This window comes from Cloeon dipterum, chromosome 1 (assembly GCF_949628265.1).
Source record: "Cloeon dipterum chromosome 1, ieCloDipt1.1, whole genome shotgun sequence".
Classification (NCBI taxonomy): Eukaryota; Metazoa; Arthropoda; class Insecta; order Ephemeroptera; family Baetidae; genus Cloeon; species Cloeon dipterum.
Window position 1 is genome coordinate 13,030,674 of NC_088786.1, and position 13,517 is coordinate 13,044,190.

Sequence of the window (13,517 nt, forward strand, 5' to 3'; positions counted from 1 at the left end):
CATGCTCACGGCGGGGCGGACGGGCGCTTGGGCAAAGCAAACAAAGAATATGCGCTGGAGTCGGCCGGCGTCAGAAGAGGCCTCGCTTGCTTGCTCTTCTTATCGATGTCTATGTTTTTATTAAATCTGGCTGCTTCCCAGTCGAGCCCCTCTGCATTGCGATCGCATTCATAACGCAGCCAGTGAAAGGGGACGTGCAAAATTTGATTCTCTTCAAACGGAGGAGCAGTTTTTTTTTCATTACCTTTGATCCCTGAAATCAAATTTCATTACAAGTAATTTCTAATAGTAAATAAAGTAATTCAAATAAACTTCAAAAATATTAAATATTGCTTAATAGGTGCAAGTTTTGTTTGGTGTCAATATGAATGAAAAAGCTATTTGAAAAGCAAAAAATATATAAAAAAAATTATTGCATAAAATTAAACTTGACCTACAATTTTTTCAATTCAATTCCTGTACAACACAGTTGTAATAATTATGAAGTGATAAGATAACTTTAATGCCACACTTAAACGTCATTGCTTACTAATATTTTTTATGAGTTAACATACATGTTTACAATGCTTAATCTTACTTTATAACATTGATTTCTTCCAGATTAGAGTTTGAATGTTAATTCAGTCCAAAGTTGTTGACATCATGTGACTTTTGGAACAGACCACCCTTTTTCACTTTCCTCGAAATAAAAGCTCTGCTTCTCCTTGCCGTGTCCAATGAGCGACTCTTCCTCCATCCAGCAGCACTGCTGATATTGATTTTCGTAGCGTGTAAGTGCGGAGTGAGTTCGCGGGCTGGCTGGCTGGCGGGCAACGTCACACGCGTTCAGTATTTTGACGTCACTTTTGGTGCACGTGGCTGGAAATGATATCACAGCAAAGGTCCTCTCGGCCGATGCAGCCAAATCACACCTCGGCGAGGTCTGATTCATTCGGTGGGCATGCAACCCGCTTGGAGCGCGTGAGCTGCCGGTTGTATACGCACCATTTAAATGCCAGCTGGGTTTCGACAATCCCTTTTTCTCTGTCGTCTGGCAAAAAATATCCCCCTTCTTCTTCTGACAGACAGAAGCGGGTGAATTATTGGAACAGCCGATGCTGTCGTTTTGGCCGACTCTCCAGTGCAGATTTCCTTAAGGAGAGAAGTTACGATATTCCTCTTTTTAGGTGATTTCATTACAATGTTACATATATGTGCGTAAAAAAATATTACATGTATATTTACACAATTATAGATTTCGGAAATGTGAGATTCCTATTAAGTGCGTCCTTAAATCAATTTTCCTCTTTTTTAATTGAAATGGGCGATATCCCAGTTACAGACAGCACCCGATTAATGTTTGATGCCCGCTTACATACAAAACGTGCTACTCGGCGCCCAGTGAAAAAAGCCGAATCTCTCTCTCTCTCTCTCTCTCTCTCTCTCTCTCTCTCTCTCTCTCTCTCTCTCGCTCGCTCGCGAGTGAACACAGCTAATGAATAAACAAAACGCTAATCAAAACAGGCACCCGGCCAAACATTTATCTATCACTGTAGGATAAAACTGTTAACTGGAAGCTGAACGCACCAGGACCATCATAATCAGCGGAAAAAGGCAAATTCACGTTTGGGCCGCACACACCAATCGTGACAGCGACCGGTGGGGCGGAGGAGGCGGTGGTTCTCCCGGGCGAGAACTGGCGGCGGGGGCGGGAGGAGGCGGTGTGGTCGGTGCCTCCCCTGCTTCATTGATCCTCCTCTGCGTTGCAGGCCTTCTTCAAACGCGCGGAGGGTACTCTTGTGGATTTTTTCCGCCCGCGAGAAGAGTGAGGTGCAAAATGCTGAAAACGGCCAATGCGGCATGCATATAACAATAATTTAGTGATTTATTGTCTCATGTGAGATCTGATTTTCTCCGATTCCAACTTAAACATTACAACATTCGCTCTTAAATAATCTTTCCGAAACATTAGGCCACTAATTTTTAAAAAAAGATTCGAGAATAACTAAAAAAAAAATATTAATTTCAGGGCAACGCCTTCTGCGCTGCAAAAGGGCAGACGGTCCGACCAAAAAATTTGAAAAACGTCTTTCTATAAATAAAATGTATATTTTTTTTTTATTTTTTTGTGTTTAACTGACTTGAAGGTTCATTGAGCTAAAAGCATTATTAATGTTGATCAACATTTGAAGAATTTTTTTATGAAAAATGGCTTTTGCTATCTAAAGAAATAAAATATTTAATAATTAATGCCCCCTAAGTCGCCACGACCACTTTTTTCTTTCCTGAAACTATGGAGTGAAAGACGGTTTCCTCGATTTTCACAATCAAAACATTTCGCTAAGACTTTGCCTCTCCTTCACCCCATAGTTGCTCCATCACGATCAGAGATGAATATACTTTTCACGAGACAAGTTGCGTGTTTGCGTCTTGTCCCGGCTGCCACCCATCCGCCACTGGTGCGCGTAATGATCTCTCTTCGTCGACACGTAGGTCGCGCGCATCTCCTCTCAGCAGCAACCTGGCTAGGATCACTCACTCGTATTTGTATCGTGCGTAATTTATAGATCTGCTGCTCCCCGTCACACAACAGCACATGTAAAGCAGCTGAGCCGCTGACTGCGAGATTTGCTCGAGTAGGATTACTCGTGTCGGATGCAAATTGACGTTCAAGCAGACAGACTGCGAGCGGCTGAAACATTCATTTGATTCTAATGATGTTTGCTACTGCTGTCTTTGATTCCAACCTGATGCGTGCCGAGCACTGCGTGTGCTAATTGCTACTAGTTGTTAATTGTGATTTGAGGTCAGAATAGGTCAAATGCTCAGAACTATATATACCGTGATTAAATGGCAAACGTGCGATAGTGAAGATAAATCCATCACATAATGTTGAAATCGCCTATGATTTAGCTTAAGAGAAATTAAGTTAGGACTATTTATTTCGAATAAATCATAATAGGGAGGTTTTTGCTTCCTATCCTGTTTTCCCATATTTTACGTTTTAAATTGCCAATTAACCATTTTTACAATGACGGGAGTAAAATTCGCTTACATTAAGTTACTGACCAAATAGTATTAATTTTTGCTCTAGGCCGTTTTTTTTCTTTCAAATAAAAATAGCAATAAGTATACTACTTGTAGGCCAAAATAGACAATTTAATTTATGGTCTTTTTGTCTTTCAATAATTTCAAAATATATATTATCTAACAACCAGCATTTTGTTAGATAATTTTGAAGTAATTTTTGTATCTTAAATATTTTTTCATTGATTTTAGGATGGTTGATTTTGTTTAGTTATACTTTTTTGATATCCCATCAGCCAGCTTCAAAAATAGTTGAAAGGCGTATTTTGTTGCGTTAGCAAATCGATAGGGCCTCGCCTTTCCTCTCCAGGAACACAATTCAGAGAATGTAAAATAGGATGGTAGCGATAGTCGTTCGCTTTATTCAGAGCCATATCGCCCATATCAATCTTGGAAACTATTTCGGCATAACAAGAATTCGGGCTTATTAAGGCTCTTCTAGCTGGCCCTTGCTCCAATTAAAACGAGTTTATCCATTTTTTTAAAACTGATTTCTTCACTTTAAGCTTATATTAATTTATAAAAATCATATCAAATTTAAGTGCATAAGGATCGAGGGATCACGATTCTGTATGGCAAAGAAAAATATTTTTAATATTTCTCGCAAACTGTTCACTATCAGAAAACTGATAGAGGTTGGTTTGTTTGCAGATATAAGGAGACTGAAGTTGCGGAGCGGTCGTATGTATTATTTTCCAGCTCTTTGCGTGATTTTTGCATAGAGTGCAGCACTTTGGTTTTCGCTGTTTGACACCTTTATTAGCTATCACTGGTCCGAATCATGCAGCTCATTTTCTTTGTAAATAAGCACTACATGACGTGTTTTGACGTTGAACTTAATAGTGCACTGAGATTGGGCGGCTACGATTCGGAACGAAATTCAGCCAACTCGCCAGATTTTCACCTTTGTTTCTACAAATTTTGCTCACCTCTGCTTTTATTTTAGTTGTATTCTCACCCTTTTTATTTATAATTTGCTGTTTTAGCACGAGTTATAATGCATGGTGTGCTATCTTTGTGTTGTTTGCTGTACTATGGCTCTCTATTACAGATGTTACAATCGTCTGAAAGTACTGCAAAATTATTCTAATCCGAAAAATTTCGTCCGGCCTTAATTTTAATTTTATCCTTTCTCCAACCCGATATTTGTTTTATTCATTTTCACGACATTGGCCTTGGTCGAGCGTGATTATTGTCAGTGGGACGAGTCTCAGTCCAAACATAAATACTGAATAAGAAGCCGCTCTTGCTCGCGGTCAGAATTAGGCGCGAGCAGCGTGCGTCATCCCGCCGAGAAACAAACAGCGCTGTAAGTTCATAAATAGAAGAGCATACGCCGCTGAAAATGACCCGAATGTATATACGCGCCCGGCTATGAACAGTGCGGGTATTTATGGAAATTTATTCGTTGATTATACGTAAATAGAGGGAGGAAAGGAAGCCAGCGTTTAGTAAAAGGCCAGTTCCGCGTGTTTGATCGATCGGTGGAAAGCGGGGAGCACAAACTGCGCCTGTTTTCTGCTGGCCCAGTTTGATTTCGGAGCAATTGATAACTTTTATGTTGGTCTGAAAAAGATAAACCTTTCATTTTGCCGTTGAACTAGTTGTAGCAATTTTTAAACTCTCAAACCGATGCTCCTTGGAATCGCAAATTTATTCCTATTTAGAAACTGCTTACAGGCGGTCAATCGAAGGTAATATCGTTTGTTTGCTGTTGAATCACGTTGCGCGTCCAGGTGTAGTAATAAAGGAAATGGCATCTCTCACAGAAATTGCTTCTGTTTCTCGTTTTTGAGTGAATCAACGAATCAACAGCGGACAGTATGATATTAATATTGAAAGTCGCGTCTCCCTCCAGCGCTCGCTCTGCTTTGTGGGCCCTTGAGCGCTGCGAAGGGTGCTCTTGGTGAGCGAGAGAGTGCGGCCAGCTTCATTCATGCGACCGCCTGAAACACAAGATAAAGCACACACACACACCTACGCCCACCCTCTACTTCACGAGAACTTTTCTTTCAACCGGAACAAGGTAGGTTCTAGACGTGATGATTATGGTCGAACCACAGACAAGTAGGTTCGAAGCAACACTGTGGTTAATTATATTTTGACTTTTGAGGGCAATCGAAGCTATTTGCCCACCCCAACTTTGAAACACAATGATGAGTTCTTGTACTAAATATTCGCATCAAGCAATTGCTCGAGAATTAGGAATGTTCAAAATATGCAATTGAAACGGAATGAGATAATATCCTTCATGCAGTGCATTTTCTGAAGGTTTTTTCTTAATGAAGATTGAATATTATTCGTTCGACAATTTCTCTCATAGTAAGAGCATTGCAGAGCAACGCTATTCGCTATGCTCTCGTATCCGAAATCGGCCCTTTGGCCCTCTAGGAGCCCGTTGGGTAAATTTCAAATGCAAACACTGTTGCTATTGATTATGTCAGGATTATATAAGCTGCTGATCCACAAATTTTGGTTTACCTGGAGACTAACGACGGTCTTTATGTTTTAGTGAAAGGGATCGAGTTCTGTTTTCACTAATGGCGCTTGCTTGTGTATGTTTTGAATGCTAAAATTGAGCTTACCAAGTGCAAAAGCCTTTTTAGCCCCGAAAACTTCTTGGAAATAAATGCAAAGTGAAAAACTAGGGTATAAAAATTCATTTTAACTTTCAAAATAAATGAACTTTTAATTGTGCTGATAAGGGCCAAGTAATTTTTCAATGCCTGTATAATATGCATATTTAGAGGGTTTTGCAGTGCAATAATTGAACGGACGAAATTCTGACAAAAGAGTCGCACGTAGCAGTTGCGTGAGTTGCATCCACCTGAACCGCACCCGACCGGAGGGCGCGTCGACACTATTAAGAAAAATTGCTTTTCCTGTGCTCCCCTCGATTCGCCCGGTCTCCAGCAGGCACTCCTTTTCCAATTTACGCCATCATCGTCATTCCACTTGATCTCTGTTTACCACGCGTTTCTTGCCTCTCCCTCTACAAACGTTATTATTACCTTAGATATTTCTTAAATTAATCTATTTTTTATCTGATTTATTATGAGGCATTTTGAGAAAACGCACTCGACCGCTGTCTGAGCGCCGGCAGTTTAATTAGCTCGCCGCTCATTAATTATTCAACGTAAGCACAGAAGGATCATCATGCACTGAAAATGCTCGGGCCTCCGTTGGATTGCGCCAAGGCCAGTTGCGCAGATAATTTGCATGTATTTGCCTTTCGTTATTTTTATCAGCGTAAGCCCACATATCGGCTTCAAGTAATGATGCCTACGAAGTTTCACAGTCATATCCGATTAATTTCATAGAATTTTAATAGTAAAACCAAATATTGGAAGCTTTTTGATTTGCAGTTCTGTCTGTATTGAAGCTTTTGAAATATGTAAAAAAACATTACGGTTGGAAAGTTAAATTGCAATCAACTGCTGACCGTCTTTCCTTCCAAAAACAATATCTTGAAAAAACTGGTTTTTCAAGAGAAAAAAAATAATTATTGCTCTAGCAATGACCTCTAAAGAGACTGTCACGGGAGTATCTCTTCCTGAAAGACGCACATTTCGGCGTCACCTTTTCAAGGCCACCAGCTGAGTGGCTGTGGCGCACACACAAAAAGAGCTATTACGTTGCGTTTTATTTCACTTGGCGTGTGGCTTATTTGCCGAGCGCGCGCTGGTTGCGGCGGCACTCGTAAATCACAAAAGAGGGGCTCGCCGGGCCCTAATTTCTACACATAAGCTCAGAAAGAGGCATTAGGCCCGCGCGCTTCAACTCACACTCAAGTCAGTCAGTGTCGGCAGCCATGAGCCAGCGCAAGTACAAGATCAGGCAGACCAGGCGAGAAACGCCACGCATTTCCATTGAGAATCGGGGATTTGAAATACTCTATGTGAATGTTGCCTAGTCATGAATAATTAAATTTAAATCCTCTACAGTTCAGCTCTTGATCATTTTGATTGTTCTAATGATGCGTCGAGAATATAATACAACGTCGGAGTAGATCCCCTCAGAAGGATTCGTTTCTATTCATAGATTAATTGTATCGTACCTCTTAAATAACTAGGCGACATGTTAATTTCTGGATAACGAATCAGAATTAAACCCGAGCCAATTAGAGTGATTTGCAAGCTGCAATATACGGTTGGCTAAATAGGCTACAATTGAATTAGCGACAATTATTTCATATCCATATCAAAACTCCATCTGTGCAGCATTAAAAGAAGAGCATGCGAGTTGATTTACACAAACGGCGCCGAACTGACTGTGTGCTTGCTCGGCGGGCTCGCACACAATGCCCCGTGAGTGCGCAATCTCACTCGAGGCATGCGCGCGGCCGGGACGAAGAGGAGCAAACGTTCTGCCTGTGAAAAGCCAAGTGACGCTCGGCGGAGTCGGTCGTGTGTGCAAGTGTTTTGCGTGCTTCCACCGATGCTGGCGGACTAATTGCAGACGGAAAGCTGGCGGCCAAGAACAGCCTGACGCGCAGTGGCCTGGCCATCTCCTCCTCGCCGTCGCTGGTCACCTTCTGTTCGGCCGGGATGTCTTCGGACAACGACGACGACGACTCGGCAGCAGAGAGCGGCCGCCTACTCGGCGGCCCCCTGTCGGCCTCCTCTGAGCTGCCCACCACGGCCGGCTCGCCCACTGAGGAAACTCCCGGCGCCGGCGGTTCCGGCCGCCGCAGCAGCAGGGACAAGCTGCCGCGCACCCTGAGCACCAGCGTGCTAAGAATCAAGCACCGCTCCACCTTCTGGGACAAAGTCTGGGAGCAGCGGTCTTCCACGCGCGATTCCAAAACGTAAGCTCCAGTCAGCTCCCCACCCCTGCTAGAGTAAAGAGTTCTCGAGTGATTGTAAGGGTCGTTTGTCCAAACAGCGTGTTAAAAGTTACGGCTGGTGGGCAGCTATAGGGGAACCCGAGGGTGGACTTGGGAGAATCGATCACTGGACCTTACTATGACGTTTTTTCTCGGGAACTGAGTATGCCAGAGAGCGAAATGAACCATAAGGATAAAAATCGTATTAGTTATAAAACGATTGCTCAAATATTTTGGTGTTATATCCTTTTAGATTCACCGCACTGGTCATAAAATAACATTTTGACAAGACCACCTTAGAATATTAAGAAATTCCAGATAAAGGTAATGATAAAACTGTTATTACAATTTTAAAAGCACTGAAACAGCACAACACGTACACCATTCATAATCAACACAATAAGCTCTGGTGTCTTTTGCCACCACACTCAAGTAATGATAATATTCTAAGCAAAGACATAAGATGAAGCTTACCGAACACAAAAATTTAGGCATAGTGAGATTAACTTTGAACACTTTCTAGTTTTGACAACAAATAGTAGGCCAAAAAGATTTATCTCGTGAAACGTATTTTGTGAAGTATACGAAAATGTGCTGAATTTGTATCTATTAACCAAATGACTCTTGACACAAATATAAATTAAATTCGCGTCAATAAGTGCACGGTTAGTGTCAAATGTGATTTAGCCTGAGTTTCAACTAAGCTTCATCCCTCAATACTCTCGTTATTTCTAATTAATTTCACATTTGAGCGAATCCTTTCATTGCGCGGATGATGCTGGTCGTCGACGTCTAGCCGTTCTTACCTGCACGCCGGCACCGGCGCCCTCTAGGCCTGATTAGCATATATTCATAAAGGGCAGCGAGGGCGTTTTACCCTCCTTGCATGCACGCGCGTGTATGTGTGTGCCCTGCGAGTCTCGTGTCGCTAATTTGATATTGCTCGCCGTTCGGAATCTGTACAGTCATGTTCAAACCCTATGTATTTGAATCCTTTCCTTAAGCCTCCCGCACAGACATACACATTCACGCACACAGGGACGTGATGCGATTATTTAGCTCGACACTCGACTCGCACGTGGGCTGAGACCCAAACGAGTAAGTCAAAGATATAAGTCTTCTTGCGCGTTGGGGAATTAGGCACATGTGCAAAGCTAACTGGAAAAAACAGTCACAAGATTCCGTACAGGCTCTAATTAATATAATGGAATTTTTCGTTACAAAAATTTATGGGCAATAGAAGTTGCTATTACTCATAATTTAGGAATTAATTTGAAGTATTATATCGTCAATATTAACTATTTTATGATGGGATTGATAATCTATATCTAAAAGATTAAACAGAAGAAGCAGTTTAAAAGTTGTTTTAGGAGAAAACACACAAGAAGTAACAAGATAACAAATTTCCTTCGCGGTTTCCAATTTGACAATTAACACATTGACTGTATGTATTTACATACATTTTTGGAAGATTCCGTAAAATAAAATATTTTTACCTCTTCAAAGTAAAAAACTGTTCTTGAGAAAAAAAATTCGCTAAGGATTGGTTGCATTCTTAAGAATGAATGAAATTGTTGGTATTCATTCTCAGAGGATTTAATCTATGTTGGAGGAATACATTAAACATTGCATATGTTTTTCAAGATCTCGATCAATTGTGCCAAAATTTATGTTTAGAGTGAAATTAACATTGGAAAATCGAATCTTCTACTGCAATCTAGTTTCCCAATCCTAATGACTGGTCAAAGAAGCGGTGACGGAAGTGGCATTCCTTTCTTCTCGCGTCTAAAGACAATATCGGCCTGATTTGCACCTTGAATCGTGTCCAAGGTAGATTCTAATTTGAGGTGAGCTGCTTGCGGTCCAAAACTGATTATAGATGCAGACTGGCGGCGGCCTGTGATTTTGGCTCGGCGGCAGCGGTACCGCGTGACGAACGACGAAATGGCTGTTTTCGAATTTGCACCGCAAAATGCTATTTATCATCGCGTGCGTGCATATTGACGTGCCAGGTCACCGAACGAATTTATTTCGCCACACCGTCGTGTGTCGTCAACATCATTTTTTACGAAGCCAGCCGAGTTTTATTCACCGCACTCTTCCAAATCCAATATTCCACTCCGGCAGCGCGGGTGGCAGCATCACCATTGATCAAAATTAAAGAGGCCTGCCCGCTTGCCTTTAGAGATCATCTCTCATTGTCGAATATATTTAACCGCGCGCAGCAGCACTTTTTGGCAATCAACTCTACTCTCTCATTTTCATAATATTTTCCGAATGGAAGTAATGCGGCCGCGAGAGAGTCTTTCTGCCCGCTGCTAACCGACTTTGACATCTCCCTATGCGAGCACACCATCGTCCCAACCGGATCCATTACCATAAACGAGCTTGCCAAAATGCAGACATGGAAATTGCAGAAGAGACTAAGAAAAACCATCTCCATAATGCAAATAAATTGTTTAAAAGTGAACCCGCCTCATTTAGTCCAAATCGTTTTTTAAGACAAGACGCCAGAGGTTGACCCAAATAAACTCATTGAAGTAGAAATTAAATTCTGTCGGAAATGTCTACACGATACGTTTGCTGGTACTAAACGGACTATACATGCGCAAGAAAATATGGTATGTTCATCGATCTCAATATCTCTGTCAAACAAACTGCCCGTAAAAGAGTTACTTAATGCTCGCTAAACAACCTACTCTATCCTGAGTTTCAAGGATCTCAAAATAAATTATGTGGATTTGAAAAAAAACCTTTTTCGAAAGAAGAAAATTTTAAAAATGAACTGCGTAACTTAAACCTTCATTCGAAAATCAGATTTATGCAATATTCAATCTTTAGAATAAATACAGACAGGCCAGGAGGTGTTGCCGAAGATTCAGTATTTCGCAGCTGTCGCCATAGGGCGGCGAAAATATCGGCAAGTAGTGGATGCCATGCACTGGCTCTGGCTGGCTGCTGCCTCTGCGGTGGCGGCGGCGGCGATTTGCACGCAAATCATCTCGAATTCCACCCTCGCACCAGATATGCACGCGCTGGCGGAATACGTGATGCACCATTTTCGATCCCGCTCACCGCATACTGTTGGTCGCCGTGCTGTCCTCTGCCCGAAATAGCAATTGAAACTTATTCTTCGTCTGCGCAACTCCAGCCCCCAAAGGACCATGCCGCCGCTCTTAAAAAATGGAGCAGACTCTTTAATTACCGCTCCTGCTTTAATTTGGTCCTTAAAGAGGAAGGACACGACCAATTTGCTCTTGGCATTAAATTGTGCCAAATTGGGGCTGGTCAGATATATGCCTTATAATGACATCCATCTAATAGTGCCATGCGCTGCAGCTAGTTCAATTATACGCTGTTACAGTTTGGTAGTCAAGCTATTTTTAATGCTAAAAAATTACGCGTTATAACAGTTGTCTTCAAATCAATCAATATTGCTTAAATTTAAAGTTTCATTAAAATAAATTTTAAATCTAGAAGCAGATTGGAACTAGATCAAAATATCTTGGTTTCAGAAAGCGAGCTCCAATATTTTATTTTTTTCCTTGCTGTTTACAGAAAGCTCAACATTTTATAAAATTATTTTTGAAATTTACGTCACTAAATTGATGCAAGAATCTTTCATAACTTATCAATCGAATACGTTCCCCATTTTAGATAAAAGAATTTAGCAAGAAAAGAAAAATCTTATGTACATTCAACTGTAGCAGAAGAGATCTGACAATCGAATTCACGCGCGAGCTCTGTCGCCGCCGAGGCAATTGTCAATTTTTAATGCGACGCGTTTTCATATCGCAGCAGCTCGACGGCTTTTAGTCGCTCTTCCCACGCACCGCCGGAAACCTAATAATTCCGGACGCTCCCTTTGGATTTTTGCTCTTGCTGACGGTCGCCAGTTCTTTCCTGTGCGCGTGCGATGAGTGTTTCGTTTTCAAAGGTCAAAGGAAAACCTGGGCGGAAATGTCAACTGTGCGCCAGCATAATGAAAGTCAATTTGCACTTTCAGCTGGGGCTGTGCGAAATTGACACTTTTGTGCTGGAAACAATTAAACTAAAAGAATAGCTCATCAGGGTAACGGTGTAAATGTTCCTGAACTTTGATTACGTGGCTGTGAAGGTGGGCGAAAAAGCAACCGATTTGTTTTCTTCGTCTGTGATTCTAGCACAATAATCATCATGAACGAGTTCGATTTTTGTGTTATTCACGTCCCTGCTCCTTTTTGGTTCCGACGCAATTATACACTTGCTCACATTCACATCAAACTCAGTCAGAGCGTGAATTTGGTCGGTAAATTTAATGGAGTTTTGGACGACGTCGCCAAACTAAGTCTTTCCAAGAATTTTCTCATTTCGTGCGCCTCTGGTGATTCGTTTTTATAACGTCAAGATAGACACGGTGGTGGTACGGAAAGTTTTATTCGCGAGAGCATTTCCATATTTCGATTTTGATTAGAATGATACAGGAAAGCAGCTTGCTAGCCTCTCTCGAAGTTTCCATCGATGTGTGTCTAGCAAATCTCGTCGTGGTTGGGTCAGTTAAACAAGTCGGTTGCGGATAAAACGGTGGCAATTCGTCGTCTTTGCTTTCTTACTCCCAATGTAAACAGCTAGTTGAATCCAATTTGCAAGCATTGCTGTAAATATTTGCCGCGCGCAGAACTTTCCTTCTCCCTCGCTCGATAGGTCTCTCAGCACCAGCATCTGCAGCGCAACACTTGAACAAAGAAAGCCCCCCAGTCCATTCACCGCGATGAAAGGTAAATAGTTCCCAAACGAGAACAATGATGGCGCAAAGAGAATCTCAGATATAGGGTTCATTTGTGGAGCCGAGTGTCTGTGACTGGCGCATGCAGTCTTTCCTCATAAATTTGACGTTACTTACAACTTACTCTGTCGAAGTCGAATCTCAATATGATTGAAAATATATGACAGGGAGCAATTTTATCTTGGAATAATGTCGAAAAAGCAAAATATTGGTTTAATATTTTTATAATTGTTTCATTGAAGGGAAACGATTTGCGTTAGATTGAGGGATCTATTTGCTTTGCTTAAACGAGCCATGAAACAACGGCGCGTGCAGAACCCCGAAAAATTACCCATTGACGTCATTCTTTACTGCACTGTTTACCTCATTGAAACAATTTGAACAATCATATAATGAAATTTACAATCTTGAGAACATTGTACATTTGATATTTTAGTTGGTTTTATTGGCTGTCTCACCAGAACTGAATTTATTTTCAGTTCAAAAATTTTCTACAAAATCCAATTTACGTACAGTTCGAAAAATTGAGGGGATGACAATCTCTTTAGCTTCTAGAGGCACATGTGAGTGCAAAGACAAAGCCGCAGAGCCTATTGGCACAATTCAGCAGCAGCCACGTCACAAAGTCGCGACAACGAGGAATTTTGGCCTCTCGCACCAGCCCCTCAAACTAACTCTCGATTCAGCTGTGTCCTGTACGAGTGTGTTGTTGTTGAATGCAAGGGATGACGTGTGGAGCCAGAAAGCAATTGTATGGGTTGTGAAATCACTCATGATGTCAAATATATTTTAAGGTTTCCCAACGCTGCGTCGGAAATAGCTTTAGGGGCTGCACTCGGCTATGTTGCTCGCAAAGATGGA

General features: G+C 41.7%; 1 protein-coding gene across 10 annotated transcripts in view; it reads left to right on the plus strand.

Moving 5' to 3' along the window:
• dnc (phosphodiesterase dunce) overlaps positions 1-13,517 on the plus strand; it is a 234,198-nt gene that overhangs the window by 174,291 nt on the left and 46,390 nt on the right. For 8 of the 10 annotated variants that reach the window (XM_065497234.1, XM_065497233.1, XM_065497231.1 and 5 more), the window contains one exon: positions 3,718-3,747. The exons of 1 other annotated variant lie outside the window; for it this stretch is intronic. In XM_065497234.1, the coding sequence (XP_065353306.1) occupies positions 3,718-3,747 (30 nt within the window). Of the gene's footprint in view, positions 1-3,717; positions 3,748-7,437; positions 7,874-13,517 lie in introns of those variants that run through there. One more of the 10 variants, XM_065497236.1, reaches the window with a different exon arrangement.